The sequence below is a fragment of the Diabrotica virgifera genome, chromosome 1 (assembly GCF_917563875.1).
Source record: "Diabrotica virgifera virgifera chromosome 1, PGI_DIABVI_V3a".
NCBI lineage: Eukaryota > Metazoa > Arthropoda > Insecta > Coleoptera > Chrysomelidae > Diabrotica > Diabrotica virgifera.
This window is the reverse complement of record NC_065443.1, coordinates 253,212,620-253,239,528: the sequence shown is the minus strand read 5'-3', so window position 1 is coordinate 253,239,528 and position 26,909 is coordinate 253,212,620. Positions and strand designations below refer to the sequence as shown.

Sequence of the window (26,909 nt, the reverse complement as noted above, 5' to 3'; positions counted from 1 at the left end):
TAACAAATAATAACGGGCACCGAGCAGTATGTTTTGCAATGGAGAGAAATATGGTAATAAGTACACAACTTCGCCGGAAGAAAATCCACAAAGGGACACGGAAGTCGCCCGACGGAAAAACAATTAACCAAATAGATCATGTACTAATAGAGAAAATGAACATGAATTTTATATCAAAAATAAAAAGCATGAGAGGAGCAGAATGCAATTCAGACCACTACCTAGTAAGAGTGACATGCATGAGAAACTGGGGTGCGACCGGGAAGGGAAAAAGGAAAAGAACGGAAGGTAAGAGAAAATACAATTCGGCCCTATTGAAAAGTAAAAAATAGATATAAAGAGAAAATAGAAATAGAACTGACAACATGCGCACAAGACATGGAAATCGAAGAAAGATGGGAGAAAGTAAAAACATCAATAAGGAAGGCAAATGAGGCAGTTCTAAACAGTGATAAAAGGAAAAGTAAATGACTGGTATGATGAAGAATGTGGAAAAGCAGCTGAAGCAGTGAGGAGAGCTAGACAAATAATGCTATTAAAAGAAAATGAGAATAACAGAAATGTGTATAGGGACGCAAGAAGGGAAATGAAAAGACAATGTAGGAGAAAGAAGAGAATATCCAAAGAAAATAAGCTAAAGGAAATTGAAGAAAAATTTTAAACTAAAGAAATAAGGTCATTTTACCAAGAGGTTAAAAGAATGGACAAAGGATATCAAAGCCGAAGCAAAGCATCTATATTAAGAATGAAGAAGGATTACTAATAAATGAAACAGCGCAGGTGCTATAAAGATGGAAAAATTATTTCGAAGAGCTATTAAATAATGTTGAAGAGGACGATATGGACATAATACAGAACATGAATAAAAACGACACGATAGTGGAGACGCCAACAAAACAAGAAGTAATGAATATAATCAGCCAACTTAAAAACAACAAAAGTCCAGGAGCGACAGAAATAACAGTTGAAATGTTATAAGGCAGGAGAAGAACAACTGTACGAGCAACTATATGGGCTGGTGAAAAAGATATGGGAAGAGGAAAAAATGCCAAATGACTGGAGGCTGGCTTGAATCTGCCCCATACATAAAAAAGGAGATAACCAAACATGTGAAAATTATAGCGGAATAGCACTCCTAGAGACAGGGTATAAGATATTAGCACAATGCATACGTGGAGAACTGAACGAATTCATGGAGGATACTGTGGGGGAGCACCAGGCAGGCTTTCGATCTAACCGTTCGGTAACAGACCAGATTTTCACGCCAAAAGAATTATAGTCGGTTCGCTAAACTCAGACGCGAATGGCTAATGATTTTAGTATGTAACTTTTTTGTTTTTTGCCAATTTTAGACAAAATTTGCAAAATTACTAAATATTTAGTAATTAATAACTATTTAGTAATTATTTTTTTGGCATTTTATCAAAATGGCAAAATTACTAGCTTAAATCACTAGCCAGTTGAGTCTGAGTTTAGCGAACGGACTATACAAGCAAATTGCTATGAGTACAAAACTACCCTGTATGCGCTGTTCATAGATTTCAAGCAGGCATATGATCGTATAAATACACTCCTGGCCAAAAAAATCGGGACACCTTAAAAATGGGTCATTTTTGATTTCTCGAATCTCCTAAACCTGTTGTCCGATTTTAGTGATTTTTTTAATATGTTATAGCTTTATTCTCTAAGAATATCGGTGTTGCTGAACAGGTAAATGTCATTGTATACCGGGTGAAACAATAATACTGTGTTTTTCCTGAAAGTTCGTAACACCCTGTGGAATATTCAAGCATTTAAAAAACATTGAAATTAAAACTCAATTGTAGCCTTAGTCTTTCGTAACATTCTGCTTTTTGACTCATTCACTTATATTGGATAACGAAAAAGTTAGGTACTTTGACAACTAGCCATGTTCTTCATCAATACAGGGTGTTTCTAAATAAGTGCGACAAACTTTAAGGGATGGTTCTGCATGAAAAAATAATGAAAGTTTGCTTTATAAACATATGTCCGCAAATGCTTCGTTTCCGAGATACGGGATGTTGAATTTTTTCTTACAAACTGACGATTTATTGATTGCTCTAAAACTGGTTGAGATATGCAAATGAAATTTGGTAGGTTTTTGGTAGGTTATTTCACATTTTTTGACATACAACTAAAAGTTTTATATTCACCATTGGCGTGCACACTGGTAATATGATCCGTATGCACGCCAATGGTGAATATAAACTATATAATTGTATGTCAAAAAATGCGCAATAACTTCCTCTTAAAACCCACCAAATTTCATTTGCATATCTCAACCGGTTTTAGAGCAATAAATAAATCGTCAGTGTGTAAGAAAAAATTCAACATCCTGTATCTCGGAAACGAAGCATTTACAGACATATGTTTATAAATCAAACGGTCATTATCTGTTTATGCAGAAGTACCCCTTAAAGTTTGTCGTACTTATTTAGAAACACCCTGTATTGATTAAGAACATGGTTAGTTGTCAAAGTACCTAACTGTTTCATTATCCAACATAAGTGAAGGAGTCAAAAAGCAGAATGTTAAGAAAGGCTAAGGCTACAATTGAGTGTTAATTTCAATATTTTTTAAATGCTAGAATATTCCACAGGATGTTACGAACTTTCAGCAGGAAAAACACAGTATTATTGTTACACCCGGTATACAATGACATTTACCTGTTCAGCAACACTATTACTACATCCATATTCTTAGAGAATAAGGCTATACCATATTAAAAAAATCACTAAAATCGGACAACAGGTTTAGGAGATTCGAGACATCAAAAATGGCCCATTTTTAAGGTGTCCCGATATTTTTGGCCAGGAGTGTAGAAAAGAAATGTACCGTGCTCTGAAAGAATTAAAAATTCCCAAAAAATTGATTAGTTTGATTGAAATGACGTTGACAAAAACGAAAAGCGAAGTAGTGTGGAAAGACGTCTCAGAGGACTTCGAAATCAAACAAGGACTCGGGCGAGGTGACCCGAAGTCAACCACGTTATTCAATCTTGTTCTTGAAGTAATAATGAGGAATGTGCAATATAAACTTGAAAGCTGGACATTGAAGGGAGAACATATAAATAAGCTACAGTTATTTGAAATGTGGTGTTACAGAAGGATGCTTAGAAGAGCATGAACACAGAAGAAAACGAACACGAAAGTATTGCGAGAAATGGACAAAAATACGAAATAATAAACACAATAAAAATAAGAAAGTTACAAGATGCGGGACCCGTAATGAGGAGAGAGCGATATGAAATGTTAAGACTCAGAATACAGGGAAAGATAAGAAGAGGAAGGAGTCTAGGAAGAAGGAAGGTTCATGCTTGAAGAATTTAAGGGATTGGTTTCTGGTTTACATGCAGTTCTACAGAACTTTTCAGAGCAGAGCGGTAGATAGAGTAAAGATAGTGATGATGATATCCAACCTCCGATTGGGAGAGGCCAGTTAAAAAAGAAGAAGCCGTTTGCATACAGATGGTCTATTGCTCTTTTAAGACTCTACCTAAATGTCTGATTTACATTTTTGAATATTCTCCACATATTTTTTTTGTAAACTTTGTAATTCATCAGACAGTTACTTATAGTCCATGTAGTGAGACCGCTCCCGTCTGAAAAAATTTCTGATTCGGTTTCTTTGTGGATTCCTATTCAAAAATGTCCCCTTTAAACACATCTGAAAGGTGCCGGGCGGAATTTTTGGGCAGAAATTGTTAAAACAATTTTTTTAAACAAATACAAAAAATCCCCTTTTATTGAATCCAAAAATATTTTTTTAGGTTTTTTTGGGTCATTCTAAACAAGAAAGGTATCTTGTGATTTTTCTCAAAAATTGATAGTTTTCGAGTTATAGGCGATTTAAAATCGAAAAATGCGAAAATACGCATTTTAAGGCTTAAAAGCTCATACTTAAATTAGTATTTTTGATGTTGCGAAGTACTTAAATTGTAGTTTTGACATTCATTTTTAAGATGATGAAGAGTTATCGGGTCCAACCTTAATTTAGACCGCCGTTTTTTAATTGTTAATTATGCGTGTCTCCTATCCTAATCTCTTATTTTCCTCCTAAAAATATATTTTTTAGATTCTTTGGGGCATTCTAAATAAAATACGTTTTTTGTTATTTTTTGAAGAAGTTAATAGTTTTAAAGTTATAAAGCGATTTAAAATTCTAAAATATGCATTTTCGTATTTTAAATAGCTTATTACTTTAAAACTATTAACTTTTGAGAAAAATGACAAAAAACCTATTTTATTTAGAATGTCCCAAATAATCTAAAAAATATATTTTTCGGAGGAAAATAGGAGATTTTTGTAAATAGTGCGCGCCGCACCGGCAAAAAATCGGATGGACACACATAATTAGCAATTAAATAACAACAGTGTAAATTGAAGTTAGACCTGATCAGTCTGCAAAATCTTGAAAATGAATGTTTAAACTACAATGTAAGTACTTGGCAACCTCAAAAATGCTAATTATGAGTTTTAAGCCTTGAAAATGCGTATTTTCGCATTTTTCAGAATTTAAATCGCCTATAACTCGAAAACTATCAATTTTTGAGAAAAATCACAAGATACCTTTCTTGTTTAGAATGACCCAAAAACCCTAAAAAAATATTTTTCGGGTCAAAAAAGGTGGTGATCTTTTGTATTTGTTTAAACAATTTCTGCCTAAAAATTCCACCCGGCACCCTTTATATTTGTTTAAAGGGGACATTTTTGAATAAAAATCCACAAAGAATCAGAAATGTTTTCAGACGGGAGCGGTCTCACCACATGGACTATTAGTACTTTAGGTGCTTTATTTTTTAAGCAAAAAAATAAACAAGATCAGTTTCTATTACACTTTTATGATTAAATACATAATTTCTCCTATTCTACAATCACACAATTTCAGGCTTGAGTACTGCTGGTACCATTAAAAATCATAATTTTTTCCAACTTTCTCTTCTTTTCTAACCTCTTTCTGTGCCTATGTGACTTCAGATGTGTAGTCCATTGGAAATCACCCACAAACACCCTTTCACACACATCACAATTGTATGTAGTGTCTTCACTATTTGGGGCTGAGTTAACGTTTTGTCTTGGTAAAGGTTTGTGAGGGCAGGTTGTGTTGTTGATATAGCTACTGACTATTTCCTCTGCAATTTGGCTTACTTCTGATTCCCACTTGGAAACGTCAGATGTATCCAAACCATATATAGGTGGTACCTAAAATAAAGCATTCCAATAATATATCAGTTAAAACTATCCATTACACAATAATACGGTATGCGGCAAAATAAACGGTACTCAATTTTTTTTTTATTTATTTCTGCTTCAACCACTAGGGTTATTAGCATAACAAAGTATACAAAGTAGGTATAGAAAAAAAATTACAAAAAGTGATAAAAAAAAACATAACATAATAAACAGATACAAAATATTAATTACCTTATACAGTATACATTTTAATTGCGAAAAATCGATGGTAAGACGCTGTGGGATAGAGCTAGAAGTGCAGATATACGAAGGAGATGCAAGGTGGACAACATTAATAACTGGGTGAAAAGCAGAAGAGTAGAATGGAACGACCACATAAGCCGAATGACAACAAATAGAGTAGTAAGGACGGCGAGACGGTTCCCCAATAGGAAGACGATCAGTGGGAAGACCACGAAAAAGATGGAATGACAGACAGAGTAATGTCTATATAAAAATAAGAAGAAGAAGTATACATTTTAATAATATTATTGATGTTAGGTCAGCGGTTCTCAACCTTTTAGCACTGGCGCCCCCTTTGAACACTGAAGATAGCTCACGCCTCCCCTCCAGTCAATAATTGGTTGGTTCAAGTTAGAACAGTGAAATTGTGAAACTGACGATGCTAACTCTACGTTAGCAAAAGCTGCGATGCAAAATAAAAATCCAGATATATTTAAATACGAAAGTTTATTTGATGTCTCATTAAACTTAACATTGTTTATTTATTTGAGAAAAAGAATAATCAAAAAATCAAATACGCATATAAAGTTGAAAGTCTTATATGAGTGTTTTTGCACTTTCAATGAGACGGTTGGCATTGTCTGTTCTTGACAAGTTTTTCGATATTCGGTTGAAACTGTGTCAGAGCACACCTTAAGTCACTTTCAACGTCCAGCCTTGAACGGTATTTTGATTTTATATACGCCAATGCAGAAAAACCAGATTCGCAAAGATATGTGGATGAAAACTGGACTAATAACTTCGCAGATACTAAAGCCACTTTTGAGTAAACAGGAAAGTAGGTTAACCAAAATTCTTCGAAGTCCATGTTTGCAAAATCTGCTTTTGCTTGTGAATCACATTTTGGGTCAATTGCCTGCTCTTGAAGGTTAACTGGAAGAATGTCAACTTCGATATGAAAAGGATCTCTTGTCAATTTAAATTCCCAGTTTTTCGAGCTAACATCTGGAAAGTACTGGAATTTGATTTTTCAGTTCTTCCAAATGCCGTGATATGACGTCTTTCAAATCCGAAACTAGATATAATGGACGGGTTTGAATATCATCGAGGAGGTCGTTCAGTTTAGGAAAAGAGGAAAAGTTTGGCTCGGAACTGTGAAGGCGGCGTTACCGAAGCGATATTTTTTCTATAAACCCCTTAATTGCATCATAAGTGCTTAAGAGGTTTTTACGGCCTTGAAGCTTCAGATTCAGGACATTAGTGTCTCAAAAAAGTCAGACAAATAAGCAAAGTAAAAGATATTTTTATCATCTGTAAATCTTCTGTGAAGATCTTCTTGTTTTGAAGTCATTAACAAAATTTCAACTTCTGACTTTAAATTGAACAATCTTGCAAGCATATTTCCTTTGGATAACCACCGGACTTCTGTGTGAAACAGGAGGGTTTCCTGATCACTATTCAGTTCTTGACATATTGCCTGAAAGAGCCTAGTGTTTAATGCGCTGGATTTGATGTGGTTAACTATTTTAATTGCTAAGTTTAATGTGACGTTGAGAGGTTCAGGTAAAGTCTGACTAGCTAAAGCTTGTCTGTGAATAATGCAGTGAGAACTGCAGAAAAAATCTTCAAGAGCAGAAAATAGGTCAATGGCTTTAGTTGTTGTTTCAAGAGATGGGACCGTTCAAGTATTACGTAACGAAGGGGGGGGGGGGGGGTCAAAAATCTTCAAAAATTGCGTTACGTAATAGTTAAGCGTCCATTACAGTGCGTTACGTAGGGGGGAGGGGGTCAAAAATCGCGATATGTAAACAATATTTCCGATGTAAACGATGTTGAAAACAATATTTCCTCCAGGAACCGTTTTCTGTCAATAAATCGACAGTAAAACAATAACTGTGCATGCTTTGAAATATCAGTTGTTTCGTCACACTGCAAAGAAAAAAACGGTGAACCTTTTAATGTTTGCAATAGTTGATTTTTCAAATCCAGAGCCATGTCATCAATTCTACGTTTTACTGTGTCGTTTGAGAGAGAAATTTTTTCTACTTTCTTACAACTGTCTTCACTAAGTACGGTACTACAAGCAGTAAGTAAACAAGGTTTAATTAGTGACTCACCAATAGTATGTGGTTTCTTGTCTTTAACTATCAAAAGTGCTATTTTGTATGAAGCTTCCACAGCTTTCTCATTTTCAACACGAAAATTTGCAGTAGAGTCAAGTTGCATACAATTTAGGCTGCTTTTTTTGGCAGTAAAAAATTCTGGGCCTTTATCTTTCAAAGAAGAATGGTTTGTAATTAGATGCCGTTCCAAACGTCCGGGGCGCATTGCATCATTACTAAGAACAGTATGGCAGTTGACACACTGAGGTATATGACTGCCGTTTTTCTCCATAAAGGTAAAACTATACTTGATATAATCGTCTGAATACAATCTTTTCTTTGGAAGTGACTTAGCCGTTTTCAAAGCTGTTACACAACACTATTAAATAATTCACAAACAATCACTCTTTTATTAAATAACGATTACACTGATTGCTACAAACAGCACACAGACGCTGTCGACTGAGACTGACGCGTGCGACGGAGTCACTGAACTGGAGCCAGGAGTGCTTGCAATACAGTGTTGGTAAATATACTTTGCGCTCCTACCATGTTGCCATACACAAGACTGTCGTGTTTAACTCAGGTTGTGTGTTTGAGTAAAACAATTTTAATCACGTTTAAATAAAGAAATATTTTTAAACAGAATAAAAATACGAAATACAAAATATTTTGTTTTTTAACAAAATATATATTTTTTAATTTTTCTTTTTTTTTCTTTGTACCCTCACGCCTCCCCTGAAATTCTCTCACGCTACCCAGGGGGGCGCGGCCCCCAGGTTGAGAACCACTGTGTTAGGTATTATGTTAAAGTTTATTAAAAAGGCTTATAGATTTTAGAAATTCTACCAAATTCGCTGTGTCCTAATAGTTGTTTTAATGTTTTTGGAAGATGATGATGTACTAGTACTCAAATTTGTATGTGTCATGCGCCGAAACATATGTTAATGTTAGGTCCTTCAGGATGGTTCTCAATTTTGCTGAAAAATATTTTATTGTGGAATACTATTTTTGGTCATATGAAAAAGGTCGCGAAAACGATCCAAGCTTAAAATCAACAATGGTTTCAGCAGGACGGGGCAACCTGTCAAACGGCCAGGGAGTTTCTTCGAATACTGCGCGATCATTTTGAAGATCGCTTCATTTCGCGTGTCAGACCGATCCACCGTCTGACATTCCGGAATTGCGGACTAGAATTAAAGATTTTTTCATGCCAGAGGGCATCTTTAACATCTGTTGTATCGGGAACGTCGCACAGTGGTTCAAAATCCCGAAAAGCTGGCCTAAAGTCAAAAAATTCAACATTTTGAGAATATTATTACATTTTCTAAAAGAGAATTAAATTCCCTATTCAGTGTTGGCAACCCTAGAGCTATATCTCATATGTCTGAATTTTCAGTTCAGTTCAAAGTTGACCTTCGTACGGAACAGAAGCACAGTTAAGAATAACGAATATTTTATACGCGTCTTGTGCGTGTATGTCGAAAACGAAATGCGCAAATTCAATTCTGCAAAATGGAGGATATTCGAGAAGCCATCTTTAATAAAAGCCGATAATATCAAAATATTTGTATATGTGTTATATTTAGTAGATGTTAAGTTGAAGTTAAGTAATAAGAAAGTATATACACTCACCGGCACAAAATTCCGCCACCCAAAATTTTTGATTAAGTTTGACAATCTATAACTTTATTATTTGTACTCCGATTTTCCAGATTCTTGCATCAGTTTGTAGGTACACGTATTGATGTCGTTTTTTATTATTCCGGTAACAAGAATTTTTTTCTTAGATGGCATTATACGGGGGTGAATGGAAGCGTTGTATTTTCTCTTAACTTTAAAAAATTCTGTGGAAAAAATTTTAGGGCTGATTTTGTTTCATACTCCTTTTGTATTATCCTGGAAGTATCATTAAGGTTTTTTTAATTAAAAATATCAAACTCACTAAAATTAACAAAACAAAATTAACAACAAAACCAAACAATTCAATATCGGGTATGTCCACCTCTTGCAGCAACGACTGCTCGCAATCTGTTTTGCATCGAATAAAGATGTGTTATCCTTGCCTCGAGAATAGCCCGATATTCCTCTACCAGGGCCATAACTGTACCAAATTTTCTGGAGGCCTAGGATGACGGCGAATAGTTTTTTTTAATTCATCCCATAAATACTCAATAGTATTGAGATCTGAGATCATTCTAATATTATCAATCCAACCTCTACTTTATGAGTCAATCAGTGTTTTTATTTACAAAAAATGGTACAGCTCTTACAAGAAAAGAGATATTCGGATAATTCAAAAAACGAAATTTTAGAGATGCCTCCGGGATAATATATGACAGTACTATGAAACAAAACCAGCTCTTCCATTTTTCCACAAAATGTTTTAAAGTTAGGAGGAAATACAACACTTCCATTCACCCCCGTATAATGCAATGCAAGCAAATTTTTTGTGTTACCCGAATAATACCAAACGATATCAATACATGTACCTACAAACTGGTGCAAGAATCTTGAAAATCGGAGTACAAATAATAAAGTTATAAATTATCAACCTTAATCAAAAATTTTGGGTGGCGGAATTTTGTGCCGGTGAGTGTATTTTGAAAAAATTAAATTTTCAGATAGCCAAATAATTATATATTCCATCGAATTCCAAGATGTTACTACAATCATCTTTTAGCTTATATTTCTCTCTTTAAGATTAAAAAAAAATTAGCTGCCACTATCTGCCCCTTTGGTTTTGCGAGAATTTTTGTACAAGCGCTCTGCGCTATGAGATTCAATATGAATCGTTAACAACGCAGAATAAACAGATCATGCCGCAGCATCCAGGTAGTTGTTATGACTGTAGAAGATCTTTAGTTATTTCAGTATCGTAGGGTGAAATCGTAGATAAAAGGGTCAGGTACAGTATTATTGAAAAATAAAGTAAAAATTAGTTTTTACTTTCGTATGATTAATAATCGAATTTAAACGTTAGAATAAAAAATTGGCGGATTGCATCCGCCATTTTGTTTTTTGAAATTTTGATTTCAGATTCGTAATCAGCAACCTCAAAAACCTCCGGATATCAAATTTCGACGGTATTACATATATTTAAATATTTGGCAAATATTCTGACAGAAATAGCTGAAAACAAACTGGGTAAAAAAGAGAAAGATAGAAAAGAATGGATATCAGATGAAACTTGGAATCTTATCGAGGAAATAAAACAACGAAAAAAAGATATCTTGCAGGCAAGAACTGTAGAAGAAAGAACGAACCGACAACAAGAATATGAAACACTAAATAAAGCAGTCAAAAGGAATACAAGAAGAGACAAAAGAATGTGGGCTGAAGAACTGACAAAACAAGCAGAAACAGCTGCACAACACAACAGGACTAGAGAGCTGTATCAAATTACTAGACGATTAACAAAAAATGGGCCCAACTGTTCGAACATTGTGTAACGATGAGTTACTACTATCGTTACTAAAATGTTATTCCGATGGGAACTAGGTATGCAACCAACTTTACAAGCACTCGTATTAGAGGTTGCAGTTGATAGACGATAAAGTTGGTAATATCTGGTAGATTAGAGTCTAGCAGTTGGCAATGACGATATCCGGCAGGGGTGTATGTCATATCGGCCATAGCGGCTGGGACTTCACTTGAATTTTCGTTCTTGTCCGATCAAGAAGTCCTCCGGTGGCCATTGTAAGAATTTACCTTTTGGTTGAAATAAGTTATAAGAAGATTAATTTACGTTGGAGGAAGTTTTTATTTTTTTGTTTGGGGTTGTGAAGAGTTTTTGGTTCCAATATTTTTTGAAGAAAACAATGGGTATGTATGAAAAAAAATATCACTTAACTATGGTTTGCCATTTCTTTTTCATGCTAAGAAAAAATAACCATCTAAATCATTTTTAATACCATATTTAGATCATATGAAAAGCATTGCTATTCTTTAATTATCACTTTTTCAATACTTCTAATATACACTCACAGGAAAAAATATTCTTAGAACTACATTTTCACTCTCAAATAAATTGAAAATCAATGATAATTTTCATTCTATCATGTATATAACTCCATATAGTAATCTTTGATTACAAGATCCACATTTTTTTTGTCCAAATACTTCCTTATATTCGTTTAAAAAGGCTTTTTCCAGTCAAGAAGAATCAAGGTCAATGAAAACATATACATCAAACCTCACTTTTTCCGTAGTTTTTTTCTCTGTCAAGTTCTGATAAGGTGAAACACCTTTTTATAGAGGCCCTGTTTCTTAGATACTTAAGGAAAACCAGCTAATAGAAGGTTTTCTGTTCTTTTAGCCACTGGAGGGAGACTATAACAAAATTTAAGTCACATTTGGATGCTTCATTTATTTATGGAATAAACAATCATTTTGGTATTATTTTGGGTTTGGATTGGAAGAGTTTTGGATGTTTTTTTTTCGTTTCTGGAATAGACACTGAGTTCTACCGACACTAGCAAGTACCTCCTCGTCAATACTCTGTGTTGCTGTTCCTTACCTCCCGAGGATTGGGAAGATCGGAGGATACGTACCTGGCTCTCTCATCATCAACCTCACCAGGATTTTGGAGAAGCCACAGGCCTACTTTTGTAGAAACGCCAGGTTTTTATAATAAAATTTGAATTTTCAATCCTTTTAAATAATAGTTTTCAATTTTCAATTTTTTTTCAATAACTCAAATACATAACCTTAATAATAATATAAATTCACCTTCTTAAACCCTATTATCTTTATAATATTCAATTTTTTTTTTGTCAACGAATTTTATATTTCATTTTCATGATTGTATCAGGTATTTAAAATAATCTCAGGATTGTAAACTATCTGGGACGATACTGTGCACACTATCGAAGGGTTTATTTCCTACTCAATAATATTTATTCCATTCACCAGATATTGTCAGGTTGTCACTTCCGATCAGATACGGGATTGTCAGCCAATCTTGTATTCTACAGTAATAATTAGTTTGTACATGCATATTTAGATCAAATCACTTCCTTAGTAGAATAAATTCATTACATATATTAGTTTTTTCATACTGTAAAACCTGCATTATCGACAGGAGTGTACTACCATAGTACGTCGGATATTTAGCTAGTGTATAGAATTGTATATAGGGTTTATAGGTATTTTTTTTATTAAATGTGGTTGTACATACTTATATGTTTTATTATCCTATCATTTTAATAGTATCTATTAATAGTATTAGTTAGGTACAGCAATATAGGTCACGTGGAGAAGAATTTATTCAATTCTTCCCTGGCGCTCAACACTACTTCTGAATATCTTCTTGGTCAATAGTTCTCTTCTTGTCATTACTCCTTATATTAATTTATTTTCTTTATCATTCAAGTATTTCAGTAGGTACCGTCTTACTAGGGCGTGCAAATACGGCCTGATCCTTCCCTGAGCCCTACTGTTTAGTCTCTTCAATTTCCAGCTAGCCTATTCCTGTAAAACTTTAGTCATTTATTAAGCTACCCCATTCAAACAGAATAATCATACGTTACAATTGTAAGATCCAAGACAGGTGAACTACTCACTACAACGGATGACCAAGTAGAGAGATGGAAAGAGCAATTTCAGGAGATGCTAGGCACGCCCAGGGATAACGCAGATGAAATTGTTGAACACCCGCAGAATATAGACTTGCATATATCTTGCGAGTCCCCTTCCAAAACGGAGATAATAACAGCTATCAAATCTCTGAGAAATAACAGGTCCCCGGGAATCGATAACATTGCTGCCTAACTATTTAAAACTGACCCGCATCTAACCGCTGAACTTTTGCTCCCCATAATCCGAAAGGTGTGGGAAACAAACCGCATTCCAGCGGGCTGGAAAAAAGGTAACATTATTAAGCTTCCAAAAAAAGGCAAACTCACACTGTGCAAAAATTGGAGAGGAATAACCTTGCTTACCGTCATAAATAAAATTTTTACGACCATCATACATAAAAGATTAACAAACAAGGTTGAATTTCGAGCAAATCAAGCATGTTTTAGACCAGAATCTTCCTGCATAGATCACATTAATACTGTGAGGGTAATAATGGAACAATCGGTTGAATCGAACACACCTCTATACATGGTTTTTGTTGATTTCGAACGTGCCTTTGACAGCCTATCTCATGCTGCTATATGGAAAATTTTAGAGCTAAGAAACATTCCTCATAAAATAATTTCCATTATAAAGTCACTGAACACTGAGGCGACGTGCAGCGTGACACACAATGGGATCAACAGTGACGAATTTGACGTACTTACTGGAGTCAGACAGGGATGTGTGCTTTCTCCGTTTCTGTTTAACATAGCTCTAGACTATGTTCTCTCCAAACTAGACTTCGACACAAAAGGGATACAATGGACGTTAACCACACGCCTTAGTGATCTAGAATACGCCGACGATATCTGCCTGTTAGGACAAAGGTTCCAGGATGTGGCCGACCAATTGGAAACACTATCCACTGAGGCCAATAAAATAGGTTTAAAAATCAATATTAGTAAAACCAAATCCATGAGAATAAACGCAAGGAACAACAAGCTATTTAATATCGACAACATGCAGATTGAAAATGTGGAAAACTTCACGTACCTTGGAAGTGTCATAACAGAAAGCAGAAAGCGGAGGTACAGAAAACGATATTCGTATGAGGATACGAAAACCTCAACAAGCATTCAGCATGCTCAACCCTGTTTGGAGGTCTGGGGAATATACTACAAGGACAAAGATCCGAATATTCCAGTCAAATGTTGTGTCTGTTCTACTCTATGGATGTGAAACCTGGAAAGTGACAAAATCCCTTACAGACAAATTGCAGGTCTTTGTTAACAAATGTCTACGAAGAATTGTCCGTATTTTCTGGCCAAACACCATCAGAAACGAAGATCTGCTACACCTGACCCAACAAAAGAGAGTAGAAAATGAAATAAAATCCAGAAAGTGGGGGTGGATAGGTCACACACTCCGAAAAGATAGTTCCAGTATTGCAAAAACTGCCCTAGAGTGGAATCCCCAAGGGAAAAGAAAAAGAGGTCGCCCAGCACAAACTTGGAGAAGATCCATCATGGACGAGATAAGAAGTCAAGGAAAGTCTTGGAATGAGGTGAAGGCCCTAGCGCAAAATAGAACCCGATGGCGCGTTTTCACTGAAGCTCTATGCTCCACTTAGGAGTTCAAGAACATTATATGTATGTATATATACATATATTTAAAATACATAAAACCGCCATATTACATCCGCCATTTTGTTTTTTGCAATTTAACTTCGGATTCGTAATTAGCGACCTCAAAAACACCTGGATGCCTAATTTCATGCAAATCAAAAAACGCTTTAATATTTTGGCCATCTTTTCGGGTTTTTGGACCACTGTGCGTCGTCGTGAATAATGTTTGCAAGGCTATATCATGTATACTAAATACTAAATATATAAAAAATCAGTAGTAAATGCACGAGAGCTCTAAAATTATCGATTTGTTTCCAGAGTGACACTTTGACAGTTTTAATTTCCTAACCCAAAGGGGAGTGAAATTATGTCAAAGTGGCACGAAGGCAACAAGTTGATAATAATTTTAGTGATCGAGGGTAATTCGCTGAGATTATTTCATGAATAAAACTGTCTTTTTAAATCATTTTAACTAATATTTTCACCTGAATATTTGTTAAACGTGTTTCTTGGTGTTATCTGTGACAAGTTGTAAAACATTAATTCTCATTAATGTCACTGAATGTTCATTTTTGCATAGTAACGAAGGGCATCTGACGTAATGCTTGACAACGGGATATTATCAAAAATTATCGGGTATAATATCACAAGAGATTGAGAATAAATTGACAATAATGCACAGTTTTTCGAAAATTTGTTGTCTGGCAATAAACACGAGAGCCCGCAGGGCTCGAGTGGCTGTTGCCCAATGACAACAAAATTAAGAAAAAATGAAGCATTATTTTCTTATTTATTCTAACTGTCGTGTGATATTCGTAAGATTATTTTTTAATACTTACATATAAAATTCAAGTCTTTATATAAAAACAGTCAGTGACATTGATCCCAATTAATGTGACACAAATTTTTCAACTTGTCAAAGTGAAAAGCACAGTTTAGCAAATATTTAGATGAATATATTAATAAAATATTAGTTTTGCCTATTTGTGTTCTCCTCATGAAAATTTGACATTAGATGCAGAACTAAAAGTATATTATGGATATTTTCTTAAATGAGACAATTATCAAAATTAGAAAACTGGTTGAAATTAAACAGAAACAATCTACTTAAAAAAATTCTCATTGTAATTTTCTACAATAGAAAATTACCAATGTAACAATAATCTGATTGGACAGAATTAAACACGTGATAAAAAATCTTACTATACGATTGATTTTTTTTTTATTTTTAAATGGCTTTGGCATAAACCAATTAGCCAGACTTATTTTTTATTTATAAAATATAAAAAGAGCATTTTTTTTGATCCAATATAAATAAATTGATTGTTCAAATTCTCACACCCTAGGATAAATGTTATTATGTTAGTAAAATTTGTGTATTTCTGTTTAGTGCATTTTTTTATATGTATATTTTTTTAATTATATTTTTTTAATGATTTACTTAAGTACTCTTTTGTTTAGTTTTAATTCCTTTTTTCCTTTGTTTTTTTTTTGTTTTTTTTATTTGTTTATCATTATTTTACTTTTTTAACATATTTGTTTTAATTTTTTTTAATGTTAATTTTTTCGTGAACACACTTAATATTTTGTATCGCAGAATTGCTTCCAATGGTGTTAGTTTTATACAATTTCATTTGGCAACGAATTAGATTGAAAGTTAAAATCATTAAAAAATAATCACTTTAATTTTTATTTCTGTAGCTTTCTATTGGTCAGAATCTCCTATGAATGAAATACATAATCCTAAACATTTCAATATTAATTATTGGTTACCTTTCTGTCCTCTCTGCCAAGAAACCTATTAAGAATCCACCGTTTCTGTTTCCTAGCATATCTCCTTGTCACCATTTTCAGCTGTTCAATGCCTTCATTCAGTTTCTTCTTTCCTTCATCCGACTCTTGTTCTTCTTTGCTCAAAATCAGGTACGGGTGGAATTCTTTAAAGCCAATTGATTGAAAAATTCCTTTACTGTAGTCAGGTGTGCTAAAAGAGAGGCAACATAAGATGTAAAAATTAAAATTGAAATGGTTCTTGAACAAAGTGTTCCCGCTTATTGAAAAATAAAATAAAAAGCTTTAAACGCCACATTCCTAATAGAATGCAGCGTAAAAAGCAAGAGAAATTTCTAAACTCGAAGAAGGTTGGTCACTAAGACAAGTTGCTGCAAATTTGAACGTGAGCCTTATGTGCATAAGCAAAATCAAAGAAAGATGGGGTCATATTAAATCTATAGCACAGTTGAGTGATTCAAGAGAGCAGAAGATCTCCACAGAGCAATAAGATAAGGCGTTAGTAGATTATCCGAGAGAAGCTTCTCTTGCCACAGCTTGAAAACTAGTGAAGATACAGTGTTTTGAGATATCATACCGTAGGGCCAATCTCGCGATATTTGTCTCATGAACCCATTTATACAGTCATTGGAAAATTGTCGAAATGTAGGCACGGTAGCTGTGTCGGTGACACCTGATTGATAACAGTGTGAACACAGGAACCATGTCGGCGAACTTGAAAGTATTATAGCAAGTGAATTGATAAATTTTGCAGCGTATTTTTGTCAACGTATGATGACGGACAAGAGCTGAAGGCCCGAGCGTTTGTTCTTATATTAAAAAAAAATTAACAGGATTATGGGGCTTACACCAAATACTAATTGTATTACTGTTTATCATTATTCAATATTATATGTATATATTTAAAATAAAATGGATATTTTTAACCCAGACTTCCTTATTTTCGTTATTAGAACATAATACATTTTATTCAAAATAACTTTTTTCCATAATTTCAATTTTGTAAAATATATTTATTTTATTTTGATTTTTTAATTTTAATTAACTTATCCTGGGTCTGCCATTGGTAAGTAGCGTCAATACTAGATAATTATACTAGATAAGGGTGTAAACTATTCAATGGCCGCAGCTGTACTATACTTTTAGTGTTTGAATAGTTACTACACCTCTATTAAGGGCGTAGTTCCAAAATTTCGCGCCAATGTGATTTAAATGCATACATTTTTTTTCGAGTCTCGAAGAAACTAAGGGATATTTTTGAAAAATTTAAATGCAGAATGAAAGATTACATTATTACCGAGGGCCGAAAGTCCCTTAGAATAACCAAAAAGTTTCTTTTAAATGAGATATTTGAAATTAAAAATCAAACTAAATTTTCTCTTTTTTTCTCACCCCCGTAACTTATTACAATAAACATTATAGAAGATTTCAGGGACTTTCGACCCTCCGTAATAATGCAATCTTTCATTCTGCATTTAAATTTGTCAAAAATACTTATTAGTTCTTAGGATTCGAAAAAAAAATGAATGCATTTAAAAGACATTGGCGTGAAATTTTGCGCCTACAGTACGACCAGTTTCACTTTGTATTTGAGATTTGGATGCGAACTGGTGTTGACATTGGGTTTTTCCAAATTTTTTAAATTCTCTTTTGGTAACATCTCGCCCAGTAAAATACCTGCATGGTACCAAAATAAAATTCAGAAAATATGGAAAAACCGAACATCAACAACAGTGCGCATCCACATCTCAAATACAAAGTGAATCTGGTTGTGCTGTACACCCTTAAAGCTGGTTCATTACTCAAATTAATGCAACTTTTATTGGGATTCAAAAAACATTTTTACCAGTAATACTGTACTTGTTAACTTTAATTAACAACTATTCACCAAACTTACTCATTGGTTAGTAGTCTTTGCTGATTGTACACTTTATGAAATTCAAGTAGTTCTGTTAAAAGTCCTTGCTTCAACATACCATCCACTCTATCATTCAATCTTTGGTCTAACACTTCCTAGAATCAAACTAAGTTACAAACATATTATTTGATGATTTTCAACTTACCTGATCACACTGAAGCCATAAAACTAAAGAATTTGTAAAACGAAGACCTCCCCCTGATTTTGAACTATCCTTAGCACTTTGTTGTTCCTCAAGAAGTTCACTGTGCTTTTTTCCTTTCTTATGCAATATTTCTAGAGACCTAGAATAATTTTAAAAATCGTATGTTAGGAAAATATACATCACACATTATACAAGAACGGTTTACCCCATAAGTAGAGCATAAACCTACTAATTTTTTCTTGCATTTCTACACACTGCACACCAAATCTTTTTTATTCGATTCTATATATTTTTCAAAGTTGAAATGTATTTTGAAAATTGTTATGAACAAATAAGATAAAAAAATACAATTTCCCAAATATCTTCAAATAAAATGTTTTAGGCGTGTCTCATCGAAACAAATACTTTTTTTGGTCTCTTTGTAATTAATTAATGCCTTATTTTCAAGTTATTTGCAATTTTATGTTGAAAAATGCCTTAATGCCTAATTTAGTAATTTTTGGGACTTTTTTCCAAAAAACCTACTAAATGAATAGCAATTCTACAAAAAGCATTATAATCTTTAAACCTTCGAGTATAAGTAGGATTATTTTGACAATGATAAGTGGTTTCTATCTTGCTAACAACATAGTTTTAAATTTAAACAAAGTTATATAGGCGCCCACCTGTATCAGTGTAGCCACTGTACTTTCTATTCTACTACTACTTACAGGGTTGAAAAAAAACATGTTTTTTTATTTTATACAAAACAAACGTTTTTTTTTGTTTTAAATGGTTTTTTTGTTTTAAACATGTTTTATTTTTCGTTTTTATATTACATGTTTTAAACAAATAAAACGTAGAAAAAAACATTGTTTAATCATATTTCTTAAAATGAGAAGGATCTGTTTGAGGAATTAGGCAGCACAGATACATATAATAACTTATGGCTGTTCAGCCCATATTCTGAACTTACTTGCCCACGATATAGAAGTGCCAGGAATAAAGAACAGTGTCAAAAAATTGCAAATATTTCAGAAATGTACATTTTGCTAGCGCAAAATTCCGAGAAGCTGGTGATTCTTCTCTTGTATTGCATTAGGATGTTCGTTGGAATACTTTATCGGAATGCTTAGAAAGTTAGTTGAAAAACTGGCCAATATTATTTCACGTTTGCTCTAAAACAATAGAATAAGTATTGATAAATATGTAATAAAGCTTGTAAACGATAAAAAGTTAAAGACAAATGCCTAGGACTAGGTATTTATAAAAATTAAAGTATATTGCAGTGCAGGGACAAAGTCCAAACAAATACTTGCACTAAAGGAGAGAGAAATGATACGAATAAAGTCAAGGAGCTTATGAAAATGGCTTTAATCCTGGTTCATTTCTTGACAAGTTTGCTTGCTCATTGCTTTAGCGGAAATAAATTTAGTCAAGAGCAAATAAAAACTGGCATGGAATATGTAGAAACTTCACTTCACATCCAGAAGCATTGCCAATTATTATTAATTACCAGGAAAAGTGTGTACCCTTTAAACCTTATATATTTTCTAAATATCACAGGGATTAAAGCAAGGATGTTGCCTGTCCCCCACTTTATTTAAAATATACCTAGAAAGTGCTTTAACACCTTGGCTGCGTTACAGGACAAATAGACCTCGTACTACACTAACAGTTGGCTATGTCGATTGTGTCATAATGCATGGTGGCAAATGGGGTATACGGGACATGTCTCTTAACGCACCCAATGCAAGGTTATAAATATCTCTAAACGCAGCCAAGGTGTTAAAAAATGGAAATAAAAATGTAGAACAATGGGGATACCACTCACCAACACTATGTATATACGCTCAATTTTGCAGACAACCAAGTAATAATGGCTCAAGATTATGACGATATAAACTATATGGCCTGAAAATTAATTGAAGAGTATGGTATATGGGTTCTAGAAGTCAATAAAAAGAAAAAATAATACTTGTGCATTGGATGCACAATGAAACACTAGACAAAGCCATAAGGGAAAAGCCATCAAAATGTTAAAACAGTATTTTTATGGGACCAATCCATCAGCAAAGAAAATAAAAAGAGGATGTTTGAGACTATAGTGAAAGTCTCATATATACACATGCGAGGTATGGCCACTAAAAGGAAAAACACTGGCAATGCTAAGAGCAAAGGAAAAATGGATTTTTGAAGAAGAGCAGCAGTAAGATCTAGGAGAGAAAGGATTACCAACGAATGCATTAGATTAGCAATATTGGGAATCAAACAAAAAATCACAGATGATTCTGCAAATATCAACAACTTATCTGATTCAGACATATACAAAGAATGGCTGAACAACGAATACCAAAGGAAATACTAGAATGGCAATCAGAAGAAAAGAGAAATTGATGTAAAATGAGAAAAAATTAAGGCGCAGGAATAGACAAAGAGGTGAGGGAAAGAAACATAGAAGAGGATCTATGAAACAACCCGACAAAGTGGCGATTGGAAGTTGAAAAACAATGGAGAACCTTATAAATTATAAAACGACATGTAGTAGAAGAAACAAGTCCCAAAAGTCACTAATTCAGGCATTTTTTTTTTAACAAGAAATTGCAAATAACTGAAACAGGAAGTATTTTTCGAAAAAAAAAAAATTACCAAGAGAGGAAAGTGTTTATTTCGATGATATATGCCTAATAAACTTTACTAGAAGCAGTTCAGGAAATTGGTTTTTTGTTATAAGCTATTTGTTAACCCCTTAATGTACACATTAATTTTGAAGTTTTGGTCAAAAAATGGTCGAATTTTTTTAGAGTGAAAATGTGATGTTTATATACAGTGAGCACGTAAAGCTTGGAATAAATTCATTTTCTCGTGAATGGACGATTTTGGATAGAAATCCCGAAACAGGTCGATTTTTATTTTTAGATTATGACTTATTGGCATATATATTTTACTAGTGACGTCATCCATCTGAGATTAATGACGTAATCGATGATTTTTTTAAATGAGAACAGGGGTCGTGTGATAGCTTATTTGAAAGGTAATTTAATTATCTATTTAGTAATATAAACACTAACATAATTATTTATACAGGGTGTCCAAAAAAATTTTTTTTAATTAAATTAATTGAGACAAAAAGAAGAATGTATGTAATTTATTTAATTCAAAATACATTTTGTTGCTGTGAGAAGGCAGGAAGAAATTCTTATTTGAGAAATAAATCTTATTTTTCGCTTAAATTCAATGTTAATGCTGCCACACACCTGCCTCTTGGTAGTTTGAACATTTAGTTTAAGCCAAAAGCAATTTTTCGTTTAAATAAACATTTTTTTTTCTATTTTCTGATAGCAGTAAAATGTATTTTGAATTAAATAAATTACATACATTCTTCTTTTTGTGTAAATTAATTTAATTAAAAAAATATTTTTTGGACATCCTGTATAAATAGTTATGTTAATATTTATATTACCGAATAGAGAATTGCTTAACCTTTCAAATGAGCTGTCACACGACCCCTATTCTAATTTAAAAAAAATCATTGATTACATCATTATGCTCAGATGGATGACGTCACTAGTATGAAAAATATGCCAAAAAGTCATAATTTAAAAATAAAAATCGACCTGTTTTGGCATTCCTTTCCAAAATCCCCCATTCATGAAAAATTGAATTTATTCCAACCTTTACGTGCTCACTGTATAATTAAATTAAAAAAAAATTTTGGGAGCTTCAAGTGCACTAACACTTTGTATAAAAATAAAATTCTGAAAATGGTTCGGACTGCAAGGTATTAAATAAATCTCATTTTACAATGGCTTAACACTGGCTGGGCAATAAGAAAAGGTATAGTCGGACAAACATAAGTTTGGGATTGCGACATAGCGTTTCGCCAAGACAAGCAAACCATTTCTACCAGTGGCGGACGAAAACAGGCAGATTTGAAATAAATTTTTATAAGTAAATTATAGTAGTACCTCAATTATATTTAATTAAAGCGAAGAACGAATTTGTTTCTTTTTATTTTCATATTTTTTAATAATTATGAAGCTTATAATCACTTGCATTTGATAAAATAATGAGCAAAATATTAGGAGTACTTTAATATATGACAAATTCCTCAATACTTACAATTATTTAATAACATTATCAGGAAGGAAGGAAGGAAGGAAGGATTTCAACTATAAAAAAATTAAACAAGTGTTTATTTTTACTAATTCTAATGTATTTATTTTCTAAACAATGATTCTAAACAAAGTTTTAATTACGATTCTTCGGATGGTTCTAAGATATCTTTTTAAAAGTATGATGGTTTAAATTTTAAATGTATCAAAACATACAGACGTGAGAACCATTCATTTGAGAAAAATAAAAATTATGTAGAATCGTATGTAACCTTGGAGATATTTATTTTTTGTTTACAGTTTTTCGGAAATCGAAATCTAAACAAATTATCGATTATAAATACTTGGTACTTTTGAAAAAACATTCTTCATAACTGTAAATTGTAGAAAGTTGAACTAAAACGATGTCAACAAGATATCAATTTAAAATACATTATCCATTATACAATTTTATTTTTTAAGCTGAATAATTACTTTTACTATGTTACCTAAAGCCTAATCCAATTATCGTTTTCCTTAATGTTTCCTTTGACCCTGTAATTTGTTCTTTAGTTTTTGATAGATACCTTAAATAAATAGAAATCGTTAAAATATTTGGAAAGTAAATCTTCTCTTATACTTTAAGTAAATAAAATTGTAAAAGAATTGTATCTATATCAGTGTGTTTACGAAAAAACTTTTATTTCGTTCTAAACGGGTACAAACAATTGTTTTATAATTTTACTTACTCTATTTTATTTACCATAAAAAATATAGGTATCAATTTCCCACTAACTAATAATTTTTTAACTTTTAAACTATTTACCATTAATTGTAGGGGATCTTTTCTCGATGGTGTAGAAGTCGTATATAATATTTTTGATGGTTTTCACTTGTCCACTGCTCAATTCAATTTTTTTGGAACGACAACGTTTTCTTTTTGGACTTTTAAAAGATAAACTAGTCGCTCCATTTTTATTTACGTCTCTACCTTCTTTTCTTATTTTGGTTAAGGTGTTTTTGCTTATACCCGTCGCTGCTAGAATCCTATCCCTACAATTACCAATGTTAAATGTTACTAAACGAAAATATTGCGAAAAAAATTGCAAAAGATTGGCGTGAAAGAAGAAACAGTGCCTAAAAACTTGTGTATTTGATCAGAGCATCCTTCCTATTAGGACGTATGGCTCATAAACATGGACATTAACAAAGGCCAACAACATAAACAAAATAGAAAGGACTCACAGAAAATATCTATTGTATTAATTCATGTTTTATTCCATGTTGGGATTAACACTTCAAGACAGAAAACCAAACAAATGGATAAGAGAGAAACAAAAGTAAAAGATGTAGCTGAAAATATAACAGGGTTAAAATGGAGATTTGCTGGCCACAATGCGAGACACGAAGATAAAAGATGGAATGCTGAAATACAAAACAGGAGACTGTGGATGCAGCTGCAGGAACTCACTGGAAAAGCGCAACCAAGGACAGACAGATATGGAAAGATTTGGGGAAAGCCTATGTCCAAAGGTGGATAGAAATGGGCTAAAGAAGAAGAAGAATCTGATGAAACTTCATAAATACAATTATAATAAGAAAATAAGAATACTAGTAACTTTAATATCAAGAAAATAAAATGCCATTAACAATACTTACGCCAATTTACTTAAAGGTATTAACAGGTTTTCGATTGTTTTGAAATGTGCTGCCTCTTGTTCCATAAATGTAGTAACATTATAAATTATTGCCTTTGCTTGGCTATTCAACCCCAGCCCTTTGATTCCTATCTTTTTATGAGGCATATTGTTAAATAACTAATGACTTAACTTAACGCACTAGAGATACACTAAATGTCTTAATAATACACTAATTACTACTACTAATATACCAAACACTAAGCTAAAAACTATTAATAAAATATCCAACACGATCAAACCAATAAGTTAAACACTCTCTGCGATACGTAATGCACTTCTAACTACGACACTGGCGATCAGCAAACTAGCTGTTTCCATGGTAACGTTAGTAAACAAGAACCACTGCCCATCATCGAGTTTTAAATCATATTCCCAAACTTATGTTTGTCCGAGTCTATTTATGTACCTACCGCTATTTAGTACACTACGCTTTGAATAAAAACAGATTTTTAACAATTCAACAAAATTCAATGTATCAATAATTGTCAATGGTTTCTACTGCAATTTATTAGATAAATAAATATCATTTTATAATGACACTGACTTGGCAATAAAAAAAGGTCCAGATGTAAAAGAAAAAGAAGAATGTAGAAAAGCTTTTACGGTTATTTACAAATTTATATGCTTTTATACAAATACCAGCTTCGCAATTGCTTGAAAAATTAAAAGATTAAAATTTAATGCTCGCTCGTGTCAGAGTCGAGCATGTACAAAATTGCCAGTAAGGCTTGCTCGTGTCATAGTCAAGCGTGTACATTAAGGGGTTAATAACAATTTCCGGACCACTTGGAATAAAAAAGGTTTGGTGCAGTAGAAGCAAAACAAATTATGTCAGTATATTTCGTTTTTCCTTTTAGGGGTAAACCCCTCGCCTGTTAGTGAATAAGATTGAAAGAAAACAATATCACCTTAGAATCTTCCTTTTGTTATTTGGATGAAGCCTTTTTGCCATTAGTGGATCCAATAACTTCAGTTTCTTGTGCAATTCTTCACTTGATAACTCATGATCATTATTTGATAATTGACTTCCCACTTTCTGAAAATCTCCATCATCTATCAGGATCTTCCATAAGAGAGATTCTATATAATAGTTGGTACCTCCAACTACAACAGGCAGCTTGTTATTATTAAACAAAGAATCTATAACGCTTAAAGCTCTATTTCTATACTGAACAACAGTGTACATCTCTTGTGGATCCAGAATATCTATCAGGTGATGTGGAGCCACAGACTGTTCTTCTTTTGTAGCTTTAGCAGTAATAATATCAAGACCTTTATACACCTACGGAAAAGTTTATTAATTCTTAAGCAACTTGAAGACAATAATTTTAAGTATACTTGCATAGAATCGGCACCAATTATTTCACCGCAAAATTTCTTGGCCAATTCTAAAGATAATTTTGTTTTTCCAGAACCTGTGGCACCCAGAATAATCACTAAAGGACGGGAAGTCATTTTAAAAACAAAATTGATTCATTCACAGACCAAAATTAAGGTTTAAAAACAATTTTAAAAATATTATTATTAGAAAAACACACGTGTGTTGCTGTCAAAATTGTTCCTACTGTCAAATGTCAAAGTTTAATTTAAAATGACATAAAATATTATAGTAATCTATACTATACCAAAATATGGCAAAGTACTCTCAAAGATGTCGCCACAGAACAGTTTCACTTTTAATAAACCTTTTACCGTTGATTGATAAATACGGAGTAAATTTATCAGTCAACGCTTTTACTATTTAATTTTAAAAATGTATATTGTTTAAAAAATATTTTATGTAGTATAATATTTTTCAACATCAAACATAATGGTAAATGTGAACCATTCAATTCTTAAATAAATTCTCGATGTTAAGTCACAATGACGACCTCTCGTACTCTCGTGGATTTCGGCTGAACTAGCTTCGAGGGGGTTTTCAATGTGAAACGCTGAGCGCACTTGCTTTTAAAACAAGTCACATTAAACGTATGCACGCAATGATGAATCCCTGTCGTACTCCACATTTGATGGGTAGTTTTTCAGTAGGACTATCTCCAACTTAAATAGAGGCTACTTGATTGTAATAAGTATTTTAGCAGTCTTATATCATAGTGGTCAAGTCCTGATGCCCACAGGCAATCGAAAAGTGTATCGTGTTGTGCTCAGTCGCATGCCTTCTCGAAGTCGATGAAACAAAGATAAACGTACTTTAGGAACTTACAACTTTTTGTAAGAGAACGCGCATACAAAATAGTGCCTCTCTGGTCCCTAGACCAGCGATACTCAAAGTGTGTTCCGCGGAACCCTAGGGTTCCGCGATACCCCTGTAGGGGTTCCGCGAGAATTAAAAAAAAATTCAAAACACCTCTTTCTGTTCGACTTTTCTGACGCGGTATAGCACGATTCACGAGGCGTGGTCGAACCACAGGTCGAACTTAGTTGCCTCCTGTTGTCTCATACAATTTTACTAGCCTGTCACCGCTAATACATGACTTGGTGTGACCAAAGAATACCCCAACCAAGTTGGTTGGGGTATTCTTTGGTGACTTAGTCCTTAGTACTGTCAGTAGTCAGTC

At 33.2% G+C, this 26,909-nt stretch overlaps 1 protein-coding gene across 2 annotated transcripts; it reads right to left on the bottom strand.

Moving 5' to 3' along the window:
• Positions 1-4,832: 4,832 nt before the first annotated feature.
• Positions 4,833-25,905, bottom strand: LOC114331442 (tRNA dimethylallyltransferase). Of its 2 annotated transcripts, none has more exons than XM_028281022.2 (6): positions 25,690-25,905; positions 25,260-25,633; positions 18,579-18,717; positions 18,413-18,528; positions 16,498-16,708; positions 4,833-5,222 (listed from the first exon to the last, which is right to left on the bottom strand). In XM_028281022.2, the coding sequence occupies exons 1-6, from the start codon at positions 25,804-25,806 to the stop codon at positions 4,905-4,907; spliced, it is 1,275 nt and encodes a 424-aa protein (XP_028136823.2). In that variant the 5' UTR covers positions 25,807-25,905; the 3' UTR covers positions 4,833-4,904. The 2 variants fall into 2 exon arrangements, with proteins under 2 accessions (XP_028136823.2, XP_028136824.2); XM_028281023.2 differs by having other exon boundaries at positions 25,694-25,830.
• Between the last annotated feature and the right edge of the window lie 1,004 nt (positions 25,906-26,909).

Excerpts from the sequence above, each read along its gene's own strand:
- LOC114331442 (XM_028281022.2), bottom strand. The coding sequence starts at position 25,806 with ATGACTTCCCGTCCTTTAGTGATTATTCTGGGTGCCACAGGTTCTGGA. Across the intron at positions 18,718-25,259 it reads AACAAAAGGAAGATTCTAAG|GTCTCTAGAAATATTGCATA; the intron begins GTGATATTGTTT and ends AAATTATTCTAG. Across the intron at positions 18,529-18,578 it reads TATGGCTTCAGTGTGATCAG|GAAGTGTTAGACCAAAGATT; the intron begins GTAAGTTGAAAA and ends GTTTGATTCTAG.